At 37.7% G+C, this 24,668-nt stretch overlaps 2 protein-coding genes across 2 annotated transcripts; one reads left to right on the forward strand and one right to left on the reverse strand.

Moving 5' to 3' along the window:
- Nucleotides 1–2,216: 2,216 nt before the first annotated feature.
- LOC104091802 (uncharacterized) lies at nucleotides 2,217–2,896 on the reverse strand. Its single transcript, XM_018769338.3, has one exon. It carries the CDS (start codon nucleotides 2,722–2,724, stop codon nucleotides 2,341–2,343), a length of 384 nt encoding a protein of 127 aa, XP_018624854.1. The 5' UTR covers nucleotides 2,725–2,896; the 3' UTR covers nucleotides 2,217–2,340.
- A 17,367-nt stretch (nucleotides 2,897–20,263) lies between these two features.
- LOC104113049 (uncharacterized) lies at nucleotides 20,264–21,458 on the forward strand. Its single transcript, XM_009623133.4, has 2 exons — nucleotides 20,264–20,502; nucleotides 21,024–21,458. Exons 1-2 carry the CDS (start codon nucleotides 20,389–20,391, stop codon nucleotides 21,294–21,296), a joined length of 387 nt encoding a protein of 128 aa, XP_009621428.1. The 5' UTR covers nucleotides 20,264–20,388; the 3' UTR covers nucleotides 21,297–21,458.
- Nucleotides 21,459–24,668: the final 3,210 nt, after the last annotated feature.

The following is a 24,668-nucleotide window of genomic DNA, read 5'->3' on the forward strand; positions in this document are numbered from 1 at the left end:
TAGTAATTCCGTCTGCCTCCGTAAAGTATCCTTTCGGTTATCAAAGAAAACTACCTCATATGGCGATTTAACGGCATTGCTGAACAGTTAAATAAATCATAAGTTTCGCCCCTAGATTTGTAATGAGGTAGGTATAATATCCACCTCATTATTACACATTTAGAGAACTCAACAATTCCATCCAACTTACGGAGAACGCAGACCTAGAAATTGAATAAAAGTAATATATACGCAGTTTTGTTTTTAGTGTCCTAAAGAAGAGTTAGAAAATGCAGCTGAATGTTTTGACACTCAAAGTAATGCAATAGATTCACATTTTGATGCAAGAGATCTAGAGGCAATTTTGAACTAGCAAGCATGAAGGGCAACTTTTAATGACATAATGCCCCGATGTGAAGTGTCCCGAACCGAGGAAGAAACACAATTTCAAGCCCCTACAATCTTATAAAAATAATAATCTACAAGCCCCTATGATCTCATCAACAAAAAAATAAAAAAAAAATAAAAAAAAAATCTTCAAGCCTCTACGAGTTTATCTAGTGCATGGTCAAAACATCAGGATCTTCTATACTTGATAGTGATGATGATGATATGGTTAAGGTTATTGTTAATATGGCTCTTCGTGTTATTGTAATTGTAATTATTGTTGTTGTTATCATTTACCCATGACCTTCATTTGGACATAACACCTTTGTCATCATCAAAGGCACTGGGGGTGGACATTAAGTAACTAAGTGGCTCTTCAATAGAACTACAAAGGGAAGATCTAGCTTATGCTAGTAAATTATACAAGTCCTCACATCTAGTATAGGAGACACATTAGGGTTGAGAGGTAGAAATTGTAACATAATAACTTCAAGCAACCAGGGAGGGGGGTCTAGAAAGTCCCAAGAAAGGATAAAAAGAAAAGAAAATCAAGAGCATGTTGTCGTTACAGGCAATAACTTCAAGCACCCATCAAATATCCACTCAATCCCATTGGATAATCTGCTCTAGTAGCAAAGTATCACCGGAGGAATCATAAGAAGAAACCCAGCCTTTTCAATTTATTTGTAACCTATGAAAACAAAAGAAGTATCTAATTAATCTTTCAAGTGTACCTCCTGTTAGGATCGTGATTAAGTAGGAAAAACTTGCAACATATTTCAATAATGTTAGTCGACATGAGAGCTTGTCATTTAGCAGCTTAAAAAAAACAAAGGAATCCCCCCCTATACCACCAACCAAAAGAAGAAAGGAAAATCATAAAGGGAGAATATCACCAGACTCCTGACCCCCATCCTCCAGCAAGGAAAGAAATTGCATTTGTAGATCATAAACTTCCTTGAACTATAAATTAGCTGCAAAGATTATCTTAATCATTGTTTAACTTTTTTTATCTCAACAAGCAATAACTACATAACACAAAATTAACTGATCACAAATTTCTCTAGCCGTGAAGCACGTAAAACAGAGATCACTTCATCAGAAGAAAAGACAGATAATTACAGCAAGCTGAAAAGAATTGAAAAAATGTTTTTATGTTGGATGGGTTGGGTTTGATCCGTTGCTCGACCAATCTTAGCCTAAGCATACTTTGGACGTGTTGAGTCATACTTTTTCATTAACTCAACCCGTTTTAGCCTGCCTAAGCCCCAAGTTTAATCGACGTGCCCATTAAACTCTTACAGAAGATTCTAATTCAATGGAAATTCCTCCCCAATCATTTCTTGAAGTCTAGCCAAGAGTATTTGTTGCATTCTCTCTGACTTTACAGTAAGAACTAGCTGATAACAAGCTAAAAGGGGGATATAGAGCTGCCGATCGACGTGTCCAATATCAATCTTAGATTAAGAATCTCGCAGCAAAAGCTCTGCTTTATCAAAATTTTCAAGTAATGAAAATCTCCTACTTAACAAGGTTTGCTCTTGCTTCCAACAAAACCAAGAAGTACAATTACATTTAATAATTCAGGCTCTATATAGAATTATCCATATGATGAAACAAAGGCAATCAGTATGTAGAGGGTAACTTATGGGTTCATCCAAGCCCAACAGCTTTAGCTTAGACCCTGTATACGTGTTAAAAGAATTCACTAAGTATAAATAACTGATTTCAAACCCAGTAAATCAAATGAGTTTGCTAGAACTCTTAACTGGAACCTATAAAGTTCAAATCTTAAATCTGCCTCTAAAGACAATTGAACTAGAAATTAAAAGAACTAAAGAAGACCAAGATGCAAAAAATATCTGAATCTCCAAGAATTATATTGAATTCCCAACAATAAACAATGATAACTCTGAAACCAACCAATCGTGAATTTCATTCATATATACAACAACAAAAAGAACTTGTAATCAATTAAAGAAGCCCGACTAGAAAATAAATACCAAGAAACATTAACCAAACAATATGAAGCAAGAGGAGGGCCTGACCCGGAACTGAAGCGGACCCTCCATTTCCCACAGTGCAAGGCCCTAATTTGGCAACACGGACCTCAGCACAATGAGCATCGGGGCAGCCACACCAGTATGTTACCCCGTTGACGCCGCAAACCGGGTCGGGTCGGAAACAGTTAATGGGGCAAGAATCCGTAGTTAATTGCGTTCTAGGACAGATATCTTCATCATCTTGATGGGAAGGTAGTGGCTTTAAACTGTGTGAACTGACAGTAAAGGAGAAAAAAATGACAGCAAATAGCAGAATTAGGAGAGGGAATTGGGATATTCTCAACTTTAATTTCATGGTTAAGTTACTCTAGAACTAGAAAAGCTCGTTTTTTTTTTTCTCCAAAAATTGATGATACAGAGAAACCCTAATTCAGGAAATTGCAAACCCTAAAAAAGGAATCAAATTAGGGACCAAAGGGGAGAAGAAATTTCTTCCTTATTATGACTGTCCAACTCTTTGGAGACTGCTGACTACTTGTATAGTTGTATTCTTATTTTAAAAAAATTAAAAACTAAGCTATTATTGGTAAATTATTTAGGAGGGACCCACGCTGTGATGATTTTTGCCTTTTTTCAATTTTAGTTTCTTTTTCTTAGGCTAGCTTAATGCCTTTAATTAGTTCTAAGCAATGAGAGAGTTGTCTAGGCTAGGATTTTCCATGGAACAATGAACCTTTGCCATGTGAGATTTGAGTCGTTTGACATGGACAGATGAGTTCTTAATTTTTTCCAATTTAAGGGTATTCGTAATTCTATAATCATTTTTGTTTTAGGAGTTTTTAAGGAACCACATGTGATGTGGGGTGGCACATCTATATTAGCCAATCATAACTACAACCCAATCATTTTAGTCCATGTTCCATGGAACGTGACTCTTAATCCAAACTATGCTTTGGATATACATATTTTTTCATAATGGTACTACTCAGATCACTTGATGCACACAGAGATATATGATATATCGAGTAACTCATTTATTCGCTAAAATTAAAATAAATGGGACGAAATCATCCAACGACTTTTGTCTTTATTGACATTTTTAGATTAGGCTTAGATTTATACCCTTTAGATGAAGTATGTATACGGTAGAAATCGAGCTCGGTTATTGCATGACATACCGGGGATGAAACATAATGGTTTGAAGATCGACCATGGATTCCATCAAACCTAGGTACGAGGTTAGAACATGCGCCTTCAAAGATTATCGAGTTCGTGACCTCGGAACTGACTCTGACTCTGAATTAGCTCGAGAGAACATCATCAAACCAAAATAACGGAAGGCCGAAATATCCGTAACCGATAGCACATCACGGCGGAAATCTCGCCACGTATCAATGAAACCGATTAATTAGCAAATCATGAGATTTTTTACCTTATATAGAGTTGTACCTAAAGTAGGACTCCCCTACTATATAAAGAGGGTCTGATTATTTGTAAAACGGATTGAAAGACGCATCCTAAAGCAATATACTGTTATTTCTAATTCTTATTATCTTGCCTTTTTTATTCCGGCATCGATTGAGGCATTTCTTGACTTGGGAGTGACCAACCTTCAAGGCTAAGGTTGTCTAATTTGGGTGGTTTGCATTTATTTTCTTCTCGTTAATTTCAATATTAATATGTTCTCCCAATTTGTATCAAGTTATTCATATATTCTTAAAACTGCGTATAAATTCAATTGTTATCCGATTTTAGGGTAAACAGTTTGGCGCCCACCATGGTACTGAGGATAATAGTGATTATTTGATACAAATCTCTATAACACACACTTTTTTACACTTGCTCTTTGAAGTGTCTTTGATTCCAGGCTAAAATACAAAAAAATGTCAAATTCTCAATCAGCACCTTTACACGTTGACAACGAGTCCGGTCACCAAGATGAAAATAACAACATAGCATCCCGATAACGAGATACCACCTACTGATCTCGCTCAAATTCCGATCGTAGATCCGATTGATGATAATTCACATGTGGCTATCGATGCAAACTTGCCTACTGACCCCGAAAATAGCATTCGTGGTGGAGCCCGATCGGCAACTCGAAACACACAGAATGTTGAAGGGGACGGGATCAGCCTACGAGTGATCTTCAAAATATTGCAGGCACAACAGGTGGTAATAGGCCATTTACAAAACCAAAACCGCACACCAAGCAGGGTTGAGCCCGATCCTCCTCGGGAAGTCACCCGCAGAGATCAACCGGTTATAGAAAGGTCGAAAGAAAATGAATCGGGGGCTAACCCCGAGATTATAAAAAAGCTCGAGGAATTGACGAAACAAATAGAATCACGGGAGAAGAAGATCGAGGCCAATGATAAAAAGGTGGTCACCTACAATTCTCGGATATATCAAATACCAGGAGCACCGCCGATATTGAAATGCATGGATTCTAAGAAGTTCGTGCAAAAACCCTTTCCCCCCAAGCGCGGCTCCCAAACCGATCCCTAAGAAGTTCCGCATGCCCGAGATTCCTAAGTACAATAGAATGACCGATCTGAACGAACATGTCACCTCTTACACATGTGCCATCAAAGGGAATGATCTAGAGGATGATGAAATCGAATCCGTCTTATTAAAGAAATTCGGATAGACCATGTCAAAGGGAGCCATGATATGGTACCACAATTTACCACCTAATTTTATTGACTCTTTTGCTATGCTTGCAGATTCCTTCGTAAAAGTACACGCCTGAGCCATCAAGGTCGAAACCAGGAAGTCGGACCTTTTCAAGGTAAGGCAGAAGGACAATGAAATGCTCAAAGAAATCGTATCTCAATTCCAAATGGAATGGATGGACCTACCACCGGTCGCTAATGATTGGGCCGTTCAAGCCTTTACCCAAGGGCTCAATGCTCGGTAGCTTCACAGCAGTTGAAACAGAATATGATAGAGTACCCGGATGTTACTTTGGTCGATGTGCATAATCGGTACCAATCAAAAATCAGGGTCGAAGACGATCAACTTGGGGCTCCTTCCGGGTCCATTTATCCTATCAGACCCGTCGATAGAATCAAGAGAGATATTGACCGGGAACCAAGGTCGAACAGATATCGGTATCAGCCATATAATGGGGATCGGAGAGGCAACAGGTCCGGGAGAAATTCCATGAGAAACAAAAGGAGAAATGATCGAGGTCAGAACAATAGGGGACTTATGACCAAAAACGGCTTCGACAGGTCCATCGGGCCCAAAGACGCACCAAGGCTATCAGAATACAACTTTAATGTCGATGTTGCCACCATTGTATCAGCTATCGGATGCATCAAAAATACCAAATGGCCTCGACCTATATAGACCGATCCAACCCAAAGGGATCCTAACCATATATGCAAATATCATGGCACTCACGGTCACATAACCGAAGATTGTCGATAGCTGAGAGAGGAAGTAGCTCATTTATTTAACAATGGGCACCTCCGAGAATTCTTGAGCGATCGAGCCAAGAATCACTTAAGGAATAGGGATTCTAACAAACAGGTAGAGCAATAAGAAGCTTAGCACGTCATCAACATGATCATCGGTGGGGTTGATATCCCACAGGAGCCGATGCTGAAACGCACCAAGGTATCCATTACTAGGGAAAAACGGACTCGAGACTACATACCGGAAGGAACTCTATCTTTCAACGACGAGGACGCAGAAGGGATCGTGCAGCCCTACAATGATGTACTGGTAATATTTGTACTCGTGAATAAAATTCGAATTAAACGTGTGTTAATTGATCCAGGTAGCTCAGCCAACATCATTCGATCAAGGACCGTGGAGTACCTTGGTCTACAAGACCGAATCGTACATGCAGTCCGAGTCCTGAATGGATTCAACATGGCATATGAAACCACTAAAGCGGAAATAACATTACCAGTCAATGCCGCCGGTACCATCCTATAAGCCAAGTTTTATGTGATCGAGGGTGACATGAGATACAACGCTCTATTCGGGAGGCCATGGATCCACAACATAAGGGCAGTGCCTTCGACCTTTCACTAGGTGTTAAAATTCTCGACGCCAAGAGGGATTAAGACGATCTACGGGGAATAACCGGCCACAAAAGAGATGTTTGCAGTCAATGAAGTGATTTCAATATCAACACTTGCAACATCAAAGGAACCAAAGTCGGAAGCAGAACAAAGGGAAAAATAGCAATCATCGATGACGGCTTCTACCCAACCAGATAAGCAGGGGACTGATAAAGACGACGATTACGGGATCCCCCGATACTTTATAGTCCCCGATGATTTCGACGCTACAAAATCAACGGTCGAAGAACTGGAGCAGGTCATGTTGATCGAACATCTTCCCGATCGAAAGGTATACCTGGGCATGAGGCTAACTCCCGAGCTCAGGAAAAAAATTCTTGTAGCTAACATGGATTGTTTCGCATGGTCCCATCTTGACATGACATAGATTCCCCCGGAGTTAACCACCCACAAGCTAAGCCTGGTCCTGAAATTCCATCCAGTCAAACAAAAAAAGAGGCCCCAGTCCGAGGTCAAATACGCTTTCATCAAGGACGAGGTATCTAAACTCCTTAAAATAGGGTCCATTCGGGAGGTTAAATACATGGATTGGTTAGCAAACGTAGTAGTAGTCCCTAAATAGGGGAACAAACTAAGAATTTGTGTAGATTATAAAGATTTAAATAAGGCATGTCCCAAGGACTCTTTCTATTTGCCTAACATCGATCGCATGATCGATGCCACAACCGGCCACGAGATCCTCAGTTTTCTCGATGCCTACTCCAGGTATAACCAAATACGAATGAGCCCGGATGATCAGGAAAAGACCTCCTTCATCACTAAGTATGGCACGTACTGCTATAACGTATTGCCATTTGGATTAAAAAATGCCGGTGCCACTTACCAACGCCTAGTAAACCGGATTTTCGAAGAACAAATAGGAAAATCCATGGAAGTTTACATTGACGATATGTTAGTGAAGTCCCTTTTAAAGCATTTGCAGGAAACCTTCAGTATATTGAAGAGGTACAACATGAAGCTGAATCTGGAAAAATGTGCATTAAAAGTCGATTCAGGTAAATTCCTAGGGTTCATGGTAATCCAACCGAGGAATCGAGATCAACCCCGACAAGATTAAAGCTATCGAGGATATCATGGTAGTAGACAACGTGAAGGCCATGCAAAGGCTAACCGGGCACATTGCCTCCCTAGGACGATTCATCTCGAGGTCCTCCGATAAGAGTCACCGATTTTTCTCATTACTAAAGAAGAAAAAGAACTTCACATGGACCCCAGAATGTCAACGGGCCTTAGAAGAACTTAAGTGATACTTGTCGAGCCCTCCGATGCTTCACACGCCGAAGGCAGACGAACAATTATACTTGTATTTAGCAGTATCGAAAATAGCGGTAAGTGGAGTCCTAGTTCGGGAAGAACAAGGTAAGCAATTTCCAATTTATTATGTTAGCAGGACCTTAGGAGAGGCTGAGACTAGGTACCCTCACCTAGAAAAACTGGCGCTCGCTTTACTAAGCGCCTCTAGGAAACGAAAACCTTATTTTTAGTGTCACCCCACATGTGTTGTAGCAACTTAACCATGACAAAATATTATGCACAAACCCGAACTCTCGGGATGATTGGCCAAGTGGGACGTTGAAATAAGTGGGTACGATATTGAGTATCGACCCCGAACAACCATCAAATCTCAAATTTTGGCGGATTTCGTGTCCGACTTTATGCCGGCCCTAATACCTGAAGTGGAATGAGAGTTGTTGATAAACTCGAGGACGTCCTCGGGAATCTGGACCCTCTTTACGGACGGTGCCTCGAACGTAAAAGGGGCCGGACTTGGTGTCGTTTTAAAGCCACCAATAGGCAATGTAGTCAGACAATCTATTAGAATAGTGAAATTGACTAACAACGAGGCCAAATTTGAGGCCATGATTACAGGTCTCGAACTAGCCAAAAGATTGGGGCTTGAGGTGATCGAAGCCAAGTGCGACTCCCTCCTCGTGGTAAACCAAGTTAATAGAATATTCGAGGTCAGAGAAGAACGAATACAAAGATACATGGATAAGTTACAGGTAGCATTACATCGGTTCAAAGAGTGGACCTTACAACACATCCCCCGAGATCAAAACAGTGAGGTCGATGCCCTTGCTAACTTAGGATCATCGGTTGAAGACAACGAGCTTAATTTGGGAGCAGTGGTGCAACTCATGAGATTGGTGGTAGAAGAGGGGCATGCCGAGATAAACTCTACAAGCCTAACTTGGGATTGGAGAAATAAATACGTAGAATACCTGAAAACCGGCAAATTGCCCTCGGATTCAAAAGAATCAAGGGCCCTCCGTACAAAGGCAACCGATTTTGTTTGTCTGAGGATGGAACTTTATTTAGAAGAATGTTTGATGGCCCGATGGCAATATGTCTGGGTCCAGGAGATACCGATTACGTTCTGAGAGAAATTCATGAGGGTACCTGTGGAAACCGTTCGGGCGCCGAATCATTGGTTCGAAAGGTGATCAGGGCAGGTTACTACTGGATCGACATGAAAAAGGACGCGAAGGAGTTTGTACGAAAATGTGATGGATGCCAATGACATGCTCCGATGATACACGAACCTGGGGAGCTGCTACATTCAGTTTTATCGCCATGGCCGTTCATGAAGTGGGGAATAGACATCGCCCGTCCCCTTCCATGGGCACCCGATAAGGCCCAATTTATATTGTTTATGACTGACTATTTTTCTAAGTGGGTGGAAGGTCAAGCATACAAAAAGGTCAGGGAGAAGGAAGTCATCGATTTCATTTGGGACCATATCGTATGTCGGTTCGGAATGCCGGCCGAGATCGTGTGCGATAACGGGAAACAGTTCATTGGTAGCAAAGTAACCAAATTCCTCGAAGATCACAAGATCAAAAGGATCCTATCAACACCCTATCACCCTAGTGGGAATGGACAAGCTGAATCTACCAACAAAACCATACTCCAAAACCTTAAAAAGAGGTTAACCGATGCCAAAGGAAGATGGAAAGAAATAATCCCTGAAGTTCTGTGGGCATACCGTACAACCTCGAAGTCCAGTACCGAGGCTACCCTATTTTCTTTGGTTTATAGCGCTGAAGCTTTGATACCGGTCGAGGTCGGGGAACCGAGTATCAGATTCCGATATGAATCGAACGGCGAAGCTATGAGTACGAACCTGGAGCTATTAGATGAAAGGCGTGAGGCCGCTCTTGTCTGGTTGGCCGCCCAAAAATAGCGGATCGAAAGATATTATAATTGAAGGGCCAACCTTCGACACTTCAATACCGGGGAATTGGAACTAAGAAAGGTCACGCTAAGCACACGAAACCCGAATGAAGGAAAATTAGGGCCGAATTGGGAAGGACCGTACCAAATTATCGAGATCACCGGAAAAGGATCCTACAAGCTCGAAACAATGAACGGTGAACAACTACCGAACAACTGGAATGTAGCTCACCTAAAATGATATTACTGCTAAGGTACGACCCCATCCATTTCCTTTTACTTATATTTCAGACTAACTCTTGCCGGTGATCGACAAGGAAAAGTACGAGATTTTAGGTCTGAAAGCACGCGTTGCACTCTTTTTTTCCTTGAACCGGTTTTGTCCCAAATGTGTTTTCCGATAAGGTTTTTAACGAGGCAATAAGTAAATCGTGCTAACTTAGAATTGAAGGTCGGCAGCGAACCGGTGATGGTGATCAAAACAGTATTCGAGATCTTTCTTCGATCAACATCGAACACTGAGGGCATTACCTTCCGATACCGACTTTAGCATGGAAAGAGACTTTAGGATTGAAGGGTCTCGATCGATAGGATTCGATGTAAGAGCCAAACGGTCAAATGAACCGTGCCCCATAGACTGCTCGAACCCTGACACAAAGCATGTACACATACGTTACTATTATGCACAAGAACTAAGAGAAGTCTCTTCCTTGCAAACATCTTGTCTTTTAAAAAATTTCCTTTACATTTCTTAAGGAATTCCCTGCTTCCGATCCCCTAAAGGAAACGAGCCTAAGGGCCACCTTAACCTAAGTTCGAATAATCACTCTCTCACTCGGGGACTGCCATCTGGAAACAAACTTGGATGGTCTAAGCTATTAGACCTCGGGGGTATAAGACCTATTAGGCAACCCCCAAATTTTATAGGTTAAGGCCACCCCCACTCGGGGACTTCCATCTTAGGCAAACCCATATAACTCGAGATAATGATATTAACACGGGACAACACCTGAATTATAAAGGCTACAACCATATAAACTCAGCTCGGAGACATCCGAAACCAGTCATAAAAACAACAGGGCCTTAAAATTTTCTTAACCAGTTCCAAAGGTTATCCTCGACAGATTATGACTAAAAGTCTAAGTACTTTGGGGAAAGAAAATTTTTGGTCACGTCGTACCCCCACGATGCCTTAAAACGAAATAGTTGAAGATAAGTTTTCTTCGAGTCTCTAAACGAAAACCAACTGTTTTATGCCAAGGCATGTAGATCTTTGCAAGTAAAAATAAACAAGGCAAAGAGAAAATTTGAAAGCTGTTAAAGGGAAAAGCCTTATATTCATAATAAAAAATTTCTTTTACATGGGCCGAACTGCCCGATGAAACTTTTTTCAAGAGCCAAAGACGGCCTCAACAAAAATATGACACAAAAAACAAAAGGCTAAGTCCATTCTGGGTTAACAAAATCCGAGAAAACAAAAGCTTGCGAAAAATACACTCTCGGCAAGTCATATTCTAAAAAGCATAAGTATTTCGGGAAAAAAGTTCTTGGACATACCGGGTCCCACGATGCTTTAGAGATAACGAAATCAAAAGCCAAGCCTATTCAGGATTCCGGACATAGCTACTTAATGCTAAGGCATTTCAATCTTTGCAAAAGATAAAAAGAAAATCAAAGAAAAGAACTCGAGAATCACCAAAAAAGAAATAGAAAAGTTGTATTTATGAAGTATTGTCTTTACAAAGGCCGAGTAGCCTTGACATACAGTATTAAGTACAAAAAAGGAATAAAATCGAACATAAGCGACCTAATCTTGGCCGAAGCCCACCTCATCATCGAGATTTTCGGGGTCTTCTCCATCCTCGGACCCAACTGAGCCCTTGGAATGATCCTCCTCGGGATAGGCCAACTTCCTGGACTCGGCTTCAAACACCTTGGCATCCTCAATCTCTTCAGATAAGTCAAAACCTCGAGCATGAACTTCCTCAAGGGCCTACCTACGGGATTTTCACTTCATATGCTCGACTATAATTTCGATTGGTCTTGAGCCGCTTCGACATCAACCTTGTACTGGGCCACCATTTCATCAACTTCGGCCTTGACCACGACAACTTCCGACTTGGACATTTTAAGCTCCTTGGCCGGATTATCTCGATCTGAGACGGTCGAACCTAGCCGAGATTGAAGCTCCTCGACCCTTTTTGTATGGATCTCGGCCCTTTCCTTTGCAGCTCTTAGTTGGATTTCGGATAAAGTTAGTTGTGCCCGAACAACCTTTTTTTACGAGGCCAGACGATCCATCTTGCCTCTCCATTCATCAGCCTCAGCCTTGACTACATCCATCTCAATTAGAAGCTGATTAATCCAATCGAGTTTTTACTAGACCGACGGGACATTTCAACTATTCTTATCACTTACGTCATGAATTTGTCGTCATTTATCAGAGTGAGAATCAGAAGCTCGTATAGTGATTTGAGGTTCATATCGTTTCTCGTCATTTACTCTCTGAAAAACGAGGGGACTATCTGTATACGGTAGAAACCGAGCTCGCCTATTGCATGACGTACCGAGGATGAAACATAATGGATTGAAGATCGACTTTGGATTCCATTGAACCTAGGTACGAGGTTAGAACATGCGCCTTCAAAGATTATCGAGTCTGTGACCCCAGAACTAACTCTGACTCCAAATTAGCTCGACAGAACATCATCAAACCAAAATAACGGAAGGCTGAAATATCCGTAACCGGTCACACATCACGACGGGAATCTCGGCACGTATCAATGAAATCGATTAATTAGCAAATCATGAGATTTTTTACCTTATATAGAGTTGTACCTAAAGTAAGACTCCCCTACTATTTAAAGGGGGTCTGATTATTATCTTATCTTTTTATTCCGACATCGATTGAGGCATTTCTTGACTTGGGAGTGACCAACCTTCAAGGCTAAGGCTGTCCAATTTGGATGGTTTGCATTCATTGTTTTCTCATTAATTTCAATATTAATCTGTTCTCCCTATTTGTATCAAGTTAGACGCATCCTAAAGCAATATACTGTTATTTCTAGTTCTTATTATCTTGTCTTTTTATTCCGACATCGATTGAGGCATTTCTTGACTTGGGAGTGACCAACCTTCAAGGCTAAGGCTATCCAATTTGGATGGTTTGCATTCATTTTTTTCTCATTAATTTCAATATTAATCTGTTCTCCCTATTTGTATTAAGTTATATCACGTATCCTTAAAACCGCGTATAAATTCAATTGTTATCCGATTTTAGGGTAAACAAAGTAAAATTACAACACATTGAAAGGCTTTGATCCTATGGATTCCACTCCTCTACTTTTGATGCTATAACATTGAAAGTTTAAGTACTCAACCTTTGTTTAACTTCCAGCCCTGCCTACATTCTGCGTTCTTATTGTAGTTTTGTTTGAGACATTAATTACTCAAACATTTTATCTGTCTTCTCTGATATCTGATTTTGCTGTAATTTTCCTTTTGCAGAATTTTGTCAAGACACTTGTTTGGCACATAGTAACTCATGTTTTTCCCCTTTGGCACCATTGAAGCCCAATGTTGTATTGTCTGTATCCAACATATAAGTTGGGATGTAAGATGTCTCTACAAATATACCAATTATTTGTATATCCCACTCTGTTAGTTATCAGCATTATTAACATTATTCATGTCATGTTATTATTGAAGGAACTCTTCATTAGTTTGCCACCCTGCATTTGTCTACAGACGTAAAGTATAGGAAGTGAGTTCGATTGAATCTATTGAGCATAAACTATATATATGTCTGTGTGAAAAACGTTGATATTATATAAATATAAAATTTTGAACTTTCATATTTTCAAAAAAATCAAACCTTGAAGCCATGAAATTAAAATTTTGGATCTGTTTGCGTTAGTCTAAAGCTTATAAAGCGCAACATCAAAGCACAAGCGACTTCATAGTCCAACAATAAAATATACAGATCATAGATATGCAGGCGTTATTGAATATAATCTCTCGGGTCCGGAAGACATGAAAAACTACATACTATAAACAAGACTAGCTAGCTTGTGTAAAAATTAGGTAGATGCTAGCATTGTAACTCAAGGAAAGTTTAACGTGCAAGCATTTTCACATTTGCAAACTTAGGTTTCAAGATCTCCATGCCTTATGTAGTTGGAATGTTCATTTTATTCATTTTTCTTACACAGAATTAGAAACCCAAGAAATGCTGTGCTAAACTTAATCCTTAAGTTTGGCTGGACAAGTTTAATATTAGCATAAAACGGGATAAAAAACTAATCGAATTCTCGACTTACAAAGCAAGTGTAGCGAAAAGTTGAAGCATGAACTCTAATCATTTGATTGCAATCTTAAATATGTGGTTTGCACTTGTAAACTAAATAGTAAGTCGTAAGGTTCATTTGCTTATCATGGTATTTATTCGAAGAAGGGAATCATCATGCAAATTACTCCCCCGGTACCATCACCTTCCACCAAGTAGATGGAAAACATTAGAAAGAAAAAAGAAATTACACAACTAATAAAATGGGACCCCATATTCCACTTGTCAAATATTTTGAAAGAGTCTCACACTATAATGTTTGTTGTGTGATTCACAAAATATCATAACTGTTATGAAATAAAAGCAACTTAGTAAAACATGAACAAGACATGTTGTTATGAAATAAAAGTAATTTAGTAAAACATGAACAAGAAATGGAGATAGAGAGAAGGAAGAGATTTTCTTCTTCAATTATGTGTATTTTCTTATCTATTACAAGGCCTTTATATAGGCATGAAAAGTGAAGAAAAATATGTCATTGAATATGTCATTAAGCATAGAAATATGTCATTGAATATGTCATTAAGCATTTGAGAAGATCATGGAGGAAGAGTAGACATCCACCATAATTTGATTTTTCTTATAACACTCCCCCTTGGATGTCCATAGATAATGTGCCTCGTTAAAACCTTATTAGGAAAAAACCCTATGGAAAAAAGATCCTATTGAAGGAAAAAGAGTACACAAGTTTAGAAATATGTCTTTTGGTTACCTCGTTAAAAACCTTACAAGGAAAACCCAGTGGGACAAAATCTTGTAAGGGAAAAAGAGTACAACGCGTATTAACTCCCCCTGATGAGAGCATCAATTCACATCCTTGAGCCTTCGCATCCCAATCTTGTACACTAGTTTCTTGAAGGTTGACGTAGGTAGAGATTTGGTGAACAAATCAGCCATACTATCGCTTGAACGGATCTGTTGCACATTGATATCACCATTCTTTTAAAGATCATGCGTGAAAAATAACTCCGGTAAAATTTGCTTTGTCCTATCCCCTTTTATGAATCCTCCCTTCAATTGGGCTATGCATGCTGCATTGTCTTCATACAAAATTGTGGGTAGTTTGTCACACCTCAAACCATATTTTCCTCGAAAAAGGTGTATTATAGACCTCAACCATACACATTCTCGACTTGCTTCATGAATAGCAATTATCTCAACATGATTAGATGACGTAGCCACGATTGATTGCTTAGTCGATTGCCAAGATATGGCAGTGCCTCCATATGTAAACACATAGTCTGTTTGAGATCGAGCCTTGTGTGGGTCAGATAAATACCAAGCATCGGCATAACCAACAAGATCGGGACTGCAATCATTGCCATAAAATAATCCCATATCAGTAGTCCCTTTTAGATACTGCAATATGTGTTTGATTCCATTCCAATGTCTCCTTGTAGGAGCAGAGCTATATCTTGCTAATACATTAACTGAAAAAGTTATATCAAACCTTGTAATGTTAGAAAGATATATTAGTACACCAATTGCACTAAGTTATGGTACTTCGGGACCAAGAAGCTCTTCATTATTTTTATGAGGTCGGAATGGATGTGCTTTATCCATATAGAATCGCTTTAAAATCTTTTTAGTGTATGCTGATTGATGAACAAAAATTTTATCTTTCATATACTCAATTTGTAGACCAAGACAAAATTTTGTCTTTTCAAGATCTTTCATTTCAAATTCTTTCTTTAAATAGTCTACTGCTTTAGGAAGCTCTACTGCTTTAGGAAGCTCCCTAGGAGTTCCAATGATATTTAAATCATCAACATACACGTTGATTATAACAAATTTAGATCCATATTTTTTTTATAAATACACAAGAACAAATTGAATCATTCTTGTACCCTTCTTTCAATAGGTACTCACTCAGGCGATTATACCACATGCGTCCTGATTGTTTCAATCCGTATAAGGATTTTTGAAGCTTTATTCAATAAATTTCTTGGAAACCTTAATATGCTTCAGAACAATTTAAATCCTTCAATGATTTCTATTATACGCATATCACGTTTTTCTTGTATTGCCAGATTAAAATCTGAAATGGCGACATCCACCATAGGAGAACATGTCTCTATATAATCAACGTCAGGATATTTACAAATCTTCTTGTGACAAAAGTCATCTTTATGTCTATCGACTTGACCTTTTTTTTCGTACAAGAACACATTTATACCTCCATTGGCTTTATACTTTCAGGTGTTGAGACTATCCGTCCAACTTCATATTTTTCAGGTGAAATCAATTTTCATTGCGTATTTTTCATTTGGCCAAACTCTCCAAATTTCATGACAGATTTGAGCTCAAGATCCTCATCAATATTAATAATATTGAGCGCTACATTATATTAACAATATCGTCGACGATCATTTTATATCGGTTCCACTATTACCCAATAAAGACATAACTTATTGAGACCTTTTTATCTTATTATTTTCAGGTACCTAAGCCTCTCCCATGAGGTCTTATGAAGTGTTATGTCGTGGTGTTCTTTTAGAGCACTTGCCTCCTTATTATGACCATCTTAAACATTTGCTCCTCTCCTTCTTCAATGAGTTTTATCTTTGGAACCGATTAGTCTATTATGATTCATGCATGCCATAGACTCTATTCATTATGAATTTTATTTTATTTGGAGCATTAGCAGTTGAATATGACATTTAGCTTTGGGTCAGCAAATATGCCTGGCAATATTTTACAAATGAATTATCACTTGAACTTCAAGTTCATATTTTCTCGTACGAGGATCTAGATGTACTCATAATAATTCATTACATGCATTATCTTTTCAGCTGTCCATTTTCTCCTCTATTCTTGGGATCACTAACACATATCCCTAGCCTTGTTTGGGCATCCATATTTGTGCATTATGGTGGAACAATTAAATCATATAGCACATTTATATTTCTAGATGGAAATTATTTGGTTCCTGACCCTGAACCGATTGTGATCGGAAGAACTTATCATAACTTGGCTAGATGCGTATAAGTGCTGTTGTATATTAAATAATACATCACATATCAAATTTTATTTTGGCAGTTTTGTTCTCATAACCAATGGTTTAGATATAATTGGAGGCATACAATTTCTGCTAAACCAACTTGGATTTAAACTAGTATTATCAAGATAAATCGTCATAATTTATATTCTGAAACTGTGCTCTAATAATTTGAGCAATCAATCTTGCAAAAGCCAAACTGCAAGTTGATAATAAATGTACATGTTACCATGGAATAGATGCATCTATTAAAATCATATAATAATAAACGGTCCACATGGAAGGTGACTGGGCCCATATATTTATCACCTTTTATTCGTTCCAAAAATCAAGGGATTCAATCCCAACCTTAACTGGTATATCATGAGAATAAGCAGCACAATTGTTGAAGAATCTTATATTTCTTCAATATATGCCAATATAATTTTCAATTAATTTTTCGCATCATAATTGAACCGAGATGGTCAACCGGTCATGCCAACTAATATTTATTTGAGTAAACCTCTAGTTTACTTGTGGCTTGTGATTGCATCATCATGCGTATACTTGTGTAGTACAAATAGAAGAAAAGTCAGGTAACCTTTTATATTTACCCGGTATGATTATAGTAATATAAAAATATTCAATCTTCTTTTCATTTATAGTCTCAATATGCCAACCACTTTGGCTAATATATTTGTAAATTAAAATATTTCTTTTGAGACTTACTACAATATTAATGTCATGAACAATTTGATTCATCCTGGTAGTAACAAATTAGTTCTTTCAGAGCTTTTAACTGCTTTTGTACTACAAGATCTTTTGTCACACCATCCATATAATGAATGTCTCCTTCACAAAGAGAATCATATCATAATAATTGTCATGTTCAAAATCATCATAAGCAAAATAATTTCTTGCTTTAATTTTGCTTTTAATAACTTTCATAAGGCATGACAAAATATTTTTGGCGTATCACATGTATGCGACTAATGATATATTTATGTAACTACACAGTAATATTCATTATCTTTCTTTGTCTCAAACCTCCCTTAGAGGTGAGTTGTGGTATGTATCCAATCATGCATTGCACGTCTTTATTCATTACTTTTATTACATACTGCTACATTCACCTTCAGGAATGAGTCTGCATTCTCAATGCTTATCACAAGTCACATTCTCTTTAAAAAAATGGATTATAATTATAGTGACATGCTTTATAAATTTTTCGTACCATTTTGATAATAAATATTTCCTTCACCTTTTTGAAGGATTACATCGAGAACCCTTATTGTTCTCCTTTTATAGTTACCATAATGAAGACAAATTATTATTTCGTCCCTTGCCATGTCTTCGTACATTCATACAGTCATAAAAAATTATTTTGTCGTCTTTCAAACTTATCATATATTGTTGCCACATTCGCTTCACTGAATGGAGCATATCAAGCAGGGCGGGCTTCATGATTCTTTCATTGATACTGTGCATTGTGACTCAAATCCAATGCCTTACCCATATAAAGGCATGTTAGGCAAAATGTGTTGGGACTCAAACCCAACTCTTATCATTATAGTGCACCAGAACTTAAATATGTCTTAACTAGTTGCATAATAGGCCAAAGTACAAGATTAAATTAGCAATCTTGTGGTCGAAAACATAAACAAAATTAGTTATAACAAGATTTAAAAATATAACCACTTTTTAAGGTTGTACGACAAAAACGTTTCATTCCTTCTAAGTGTTATCACTTTTAGATTTACGTGAATTCAAATAGAAGTGCATTCAAATAAATACTAGATAATCTGTTAGAACACTTACCAATTTTGTAAACGATAAACCAAATCAATAAAGTAATAATAAAGACTAGGGCTTGGAAGCATATATATAATTCCTGTAGTACTTCCAATATCTACATATGCGATCCAATTCACATCATAATATATGGATTATAGATGATAGTCAAAGGCTAAGATTAACTGTAAATCAGAATATCTATTATGCTTACAACTATCCTGCCACAATATTATGTTTATTTATGCATGCATTTAACCAACTATGCAGGAATAGTACCGGTTTAGTTCTATTTATTAAATATTACCATAGTAACATTCATCTTAGCGTGAAAAGGGTAAAGGGCACATTGGTTGTCTGATATCTGCGCACATATATGTAAGTACTATTCAGCACGTTAAATATAAGTTACAGAATTGAGTAGAAAGTACCTGTTTCAAAACTTAATTACAAAATATTTTTTCATGCATTTTGATTTGGTTCATGAATATATCCCTTGAAGGATAGCCAAACGATAACTAAAAATTCATATCAGACGTCAAGAAAGAATAAGCAAAAACTATACTTGTCAATGCAGGGCTCGCACACTTTCAAGCTATAACAAAATGGAAATAAAATACTGAAAGCTTATTGTGAGTTATCATGGCAAAATAGAAATTTTTTGAGATTAGTGGAAGATAAAAATAAAAATATGAATAAGCTAGAAAGATGAAAACTTATCTTGTATTAGTATCCAATCCATTGACTTCTATCTTTATTTTGTTTGATAGCCACAGAATTGTTGGTATAAGGATAGCAAACACAAAGCACAGCCTATGCCTATATGGAGGTGTACAAAAATGGGAGCACAGTCGTGCTGATAACGTGTTATGAAATAAAAGCAACTTAGTAAAACATGAACAAGACATGTTGTTATGAAATAAAAGCAATTTAGTAAAACATGAACAAGAAATGAAGATAGAGAGAAGGAAGAGATTTTCTTCTTCAATTGTGTGTATTTTCTTATCTATTACAAGACATTTATATATGCATGAAAAGTGAAGAAAAATATGTCATTGAATATGTCATTAAACATAGAAATATGTCATTGAATATGCCATTGGCATTTGAGAAGATCATGGAGGAAGAGTAGACATCCACCATAATTTGATTTTTCTTATCACAATAACGTTAATATTTTACTTATCACTTTTCGTAAATAGCTGTGCATTGTTACATCTTACATGTATGAAATATCCCTTTTCAACATATGATGACAAAACAAAAATACATAAAAAATTATAAAAAGAAGCAAAAATAATGACCTACAAAAGAATTTAAGAAAAAAATATATTTCTCTTCCAAACCGTCGTAACGAACTCTTAAAACAAGGCCTCCACTTTCTCTAACAATCAGCACCTCGTATTACAAAATTTCCACAAACATGTCCGCATGTTTCGACGGTAAAAAAAGTTTCTTTTGTTCTGTCCACAACAACATATCAAGGCCTTGCTATAAAACGAGCTCCTATGACACATTTTTAATTCAGCCTCAAACCAAGCTTTCAAGCTTCCCTTTGATTTCCTCATAATAATACTCTCTCAATCCGTTTTCTTGTCCATCTTCTAGCTCGCTCACTCCTCTCAGACATTAATCATGGGAGCCTGTGCGAGCAGACCTAAAGATTTGGACAGGGACTTGGCCCCTGCTCCTGTCCCTGCTGAGGACCCTGCTACCCCCAAGAAATCCGAGGGTGGCTCTGTTCCCCAGGTATATATGTTTTTTTATTTAACTCGTATTCTTACTTTTGGCTAAGGTCTTTTTTATGGACAAGTACACAAAGCACTATGCTTGCTCAGACGTATTCAGAATTTAATATTAGTAAGTTTGGAATGAATGCAATCTAATAAAATATACATACACCTCCCTTTCTTTTTTTTTTTAATATATATACCTGACGTTAGAAGAGAGAATTGACACAACAATAAAAATATGTCGTGTGATTAAGAGGTTAGCATAAATGGTATATGTCAGCATGTGATTTAGAGGTCACGAAAAACTCCTCTAGTACACCGGACTACCAGCCAAAATTAAGGATTTCACCGAATCTTAGTATTGACCAATTTTTCATATCCACAATCTCTAACTATATAAAATCCTTTAATGTATTATTTTTCATTTAACACAAAATGAAACATCAATTGCAGATAAATTAATAAGAATTTCAGAACGAGAATTATGCATATGAAAATGTGTTCTATTAATAATTCTTTGCATGATTATAACATCAGGAGAAGAAAGATGGAGAGGAAACAAAGAAGGAAGAGCCATTGGTAGATGTATCAGAAGCAGCAGAAGAGGCTCCCAAGATTGAGGAAGTAACCACAGAGACAAAGGCTGTTGTTGAGGAAACAGAAACTGTCACCAAAGAGGAAACAGCCAAACCAGCAGAGGAAGTCAAAGTTGAGGCTGTGAAAGAAGAGCCCAAGGAGCAGCAGCCAGCAGCAGAGGAGAAGAAAGAGGTAGCTGAGAAACCAAAAGATGCTGAAACTGCTGCCCAGTAAATAATAAGAGCAAAAAAAGTGTTTGTCAATCAATGTATAAATAAATAATGGGCTTGAGAATTTCTTTTCAATCATACGTTTAGCTAGTTGATTGATTTGTTGAGGCTCATGTAAGTAAATTAAGCGACATTATGTAAAAAAAATCAAAAAGTTTTTCTTGTATTTTTGTTTGCCCTTTAAATTATTGCTATGATTTTAATTATGTTTATGGAGATTGTCCAGTTAAACTTTCTGCTAGACGAAATATAATTGCACACGATGCTCATATTGTGACTAGGAAGTTTTAGTTCTAGGCCGTAAAATAATCTCTTGCAAAAATACAAGGTAAGACTGCATACAATAGATCGAATGTGGTTCATCCTTTTACCCGATCCATAGAGTGGGGTACTATCAAATGTATTTGAACCATAAAACGGATAATATCAGAAGGTCTTAAGAATCTATACTTTAGTCAGAACAGGATCTGGCAAAATACATTAAAAGTTGTGAAATAAGAAACATCATGATAATGTGGAACCCAAGATTTCCTCTAAGAAAACTCTTGACACTTATTGCTGTATATAAGCAAAAATTATAGTAATTCCTAAGACCTCATATTAGTACATCAGTGTGGTAGGAGTAATAACAACCTAAACATAGGCATGCAAATCTTATAGCATTCTTCAGTGTAATAAGTAATAACATGTTAATAAATATTTCACCTATTTGGTCTCGTCGATATTTTGATGGCTGCTGATAAGAGAGCTAATGCTGCCTAATTGCATCAATGTGTGTTGTGACCACGGTAACTCTGTTAGGCTCTATGGGCTAGATCTGATGAATGAGGCTTGTTCAGTTGGGATTATTGAGCCTAGTAAAATGTTAGAAAATTTTATTTGGGATCCAAACCCAGTTGCCAATTGCTTAAAAAAATACTATGGGTTACGAAGAAGAGGTTTATGCGAATTGTTATGAAGTGTCTGTATTCCCTCATCCCCTTTCTCAGAGTTCTGCTTCTCATCCCCTTTCTCAGAGTTCTGCTTCTCATCCCCTTCTTCTATGGTGTATTTCTGTCTTCCCTCTCTGTCATCTTTCAGCTATCTTTTTACTGTTTCATTGCAAATTTCAGTTGTTTATAATTTCATTCAGTGAATCAATAGAGCCAGAGCGACCGAGCCAGATGAGATCCCGGTTGAATTCTGAAGGTATGCGGGTAGGGCTGGATTGGAGTGACTAACCGGGCTATTTAACGCTATTTTTAGGATGAAGAAGATGCCGAGGAGTGGAGGTGGAGTACAATGATCCCGTTGTACAAGAACAAATGTGATATCTAAAATTGCAACAATTATAGGGGTATCAAGTTGCTTAGTCACACTATGAAAGTTTGGGAGAGGGTGGTAGAAGCGAGGGTTAGAAGGACGGTGTCTATTTTCGAGAATTGATAAGTGCGGATTTTAACCACTTATTAGTACCTTCTTACTTTAGTTTTAGTCCGAACTTATTGATTTTTATTCTCAAAACTAATAAAATTGTGCAAATTGTAGGCATGTTGGAGGATTGAACCTTAATGAAGAAATCTAACTCAAAAAGGAGTAATCCAGCTCAAAATGACAAGAAGGAGCAAAGTAAGCCAAAGTGCGATCCGCGAAAATGCATGTGTGGCTGCAGAATAGACACCTGAAGTTTCAGAGGATTTTTGAAGAAGTGCAGTCCGCACACTCTATAACTGAGAGGTATTGAGAGTTGAGAGTTATAATATACTCCGATCAACAAAACAAGCATTAACGTAATTTACCCATTAGGTTAGCACTTAGGCGAATGTTACATCCCTAGGCTTTTTTTTTTCATTTGACTAAAAACATCAAAAATAATTATTCGCTTTCTAGTTTCTTCTAATTAGTTTAAATTTGTTAGTGCTAATTTTAGAATTGGAAAACAAACACCCTTTGTTGGAAGCGCAATTGAGTTATTTCATGTATTCTCATCAAGTATCTACCCTAGCACCCCTTATAAACTCCATGTGGAATTCGACCCCGACTCTTATTGGGTACTATTACATCAACGACCGTTTCCACTCTCTATTGAATGCGGGTTGGACGTGGATCAATTTTTGGCGCCGCAGCCGGATATATTTTGACAGTGTTAGCTAAATATTTGAGTGTGTTCTTGAAATATCTTCTTTCCCTTTTGTGTTACTAATTTGCTAAAGAATTCGTAGGTACAAGATGGCGAACAATGAGCTCGTAAATATGCCATTGGGTGAGTTGGACGGCGAGGAGGAACAACTAGATGATGTACCTTAAGTGCCACAAACGAATCGTCAAGGTCGTGGTCAACAAGAAAATATGCCCCCGCCTCTCCCGCCTCCACCACCACAACCACAAGCGGCACAACACCAGATTTTGCCCAACGAAGGTTATGCAAGTACAATAGCCCCCCTCACATTAGGGCACAAAACTTTTAAATTACCCATGTGATACTCACCTTGCTAAAGAAATGAAGCTTTTTTACCTGTGCGCCAAATCAATATGCCTAGTATTAGCCCAAGTAAAGGATAGTTTTGAAGATTGACAAAAGAACTCAGGGATGAACCAGGTCCATCACTGGTAGGCATAGACACGGGCAGATTCAAAGCACGTGAGATGCACATGCATGAGATAAATGAAATCTGGCATAATAATAGATATCTCTTGATCGAAAAAGATTGCATAATTGATAAGGAGAAGGACTCCTTACTCAACGAGAACCTTATCCAAGATAAGGAAGGAGTTAGGAGTTGAGATTAACTAGAACTTTTCCACCAAGGAAGAGTAGTATTAGAACTCTAGTTATTTTATACTCTACTAACTCTATAAATCGCCGGATGTTCTCATTCTACATGTGATGCACAAAAGCAGAAGTTAAACGTGAATTGAGAGCAAAATAGCAAGGCATTTTGCAAGCAGTTCGTGTGTGATTCAAGTGTGCGAACCTGAAGCTACATGAACCAGATAGAAGAACTAGTTCCAAGTGTTTGTCTTTTATTCTAGTTCAATTGTAGTAGGTGTTTTCATATTGTACCTTTCAACTTTATCTAGAGGCTTAATTGGTACTCAGAGTATTCAAGTTAGAGTTAACTTGAAGTTGTCGCAGCAGTTAGAGGCTGGTTGCCACAATGAGATTAGAGTTAATCCTAGGTTTACAAAAGTATTTTGTAAATGCAGTTTTTGGCTCAATGATTTAGTGGAGAGTTTGGGAAAATCCTATTATGAAGTAGGTCGTATTTTTTCACCTTTTGAGCCAGGTGTTTTTCACGTAAAATACATGTGTTCTTTAAATTCTATATTTATTATTCCGCAACAGTAGTATAAGGAACACATAGAAGAACCAAGTCCTTCTTTAATCTATGCACGC

Source organism: Nicotiana tomentosiformis, chromosome 6, assembly GCF_000390325.3.
Source record: "Nicotiana tomentosiformis chromosome 6, ASM39032v3, whole genome shotgun sequence".
NCBI lineage: Eukaryota > Viridiplantae > Streptophyta > Magnoliopsida > Solanales > Solanaceae > Nicotiana > Nicotiana tomentosiformis.

Coding starts and splice junctions, on each gene's coding strand:
- LOC104113049 (XM_009623133.4), top strand. CDS start 20,389: ATGGGAGCCTGTGCGAGCAGACCTAAAGATTTGGACAGGGACTTGGCC. Junction 20,503..21,023: donor AGGGTGGCTCTGTTCCCCAG/GTATATATGTTT, acceptor TTATAACATCAG/GAGAAGAAAGATGGAGAGGA.
- LOC104091802 (XM_018769338.3), bottom strand. CDS start 2,724: ATGAAATTAAAGTTGAGAATATCCCAATTCCCTCTCCTAATTCTGCTA.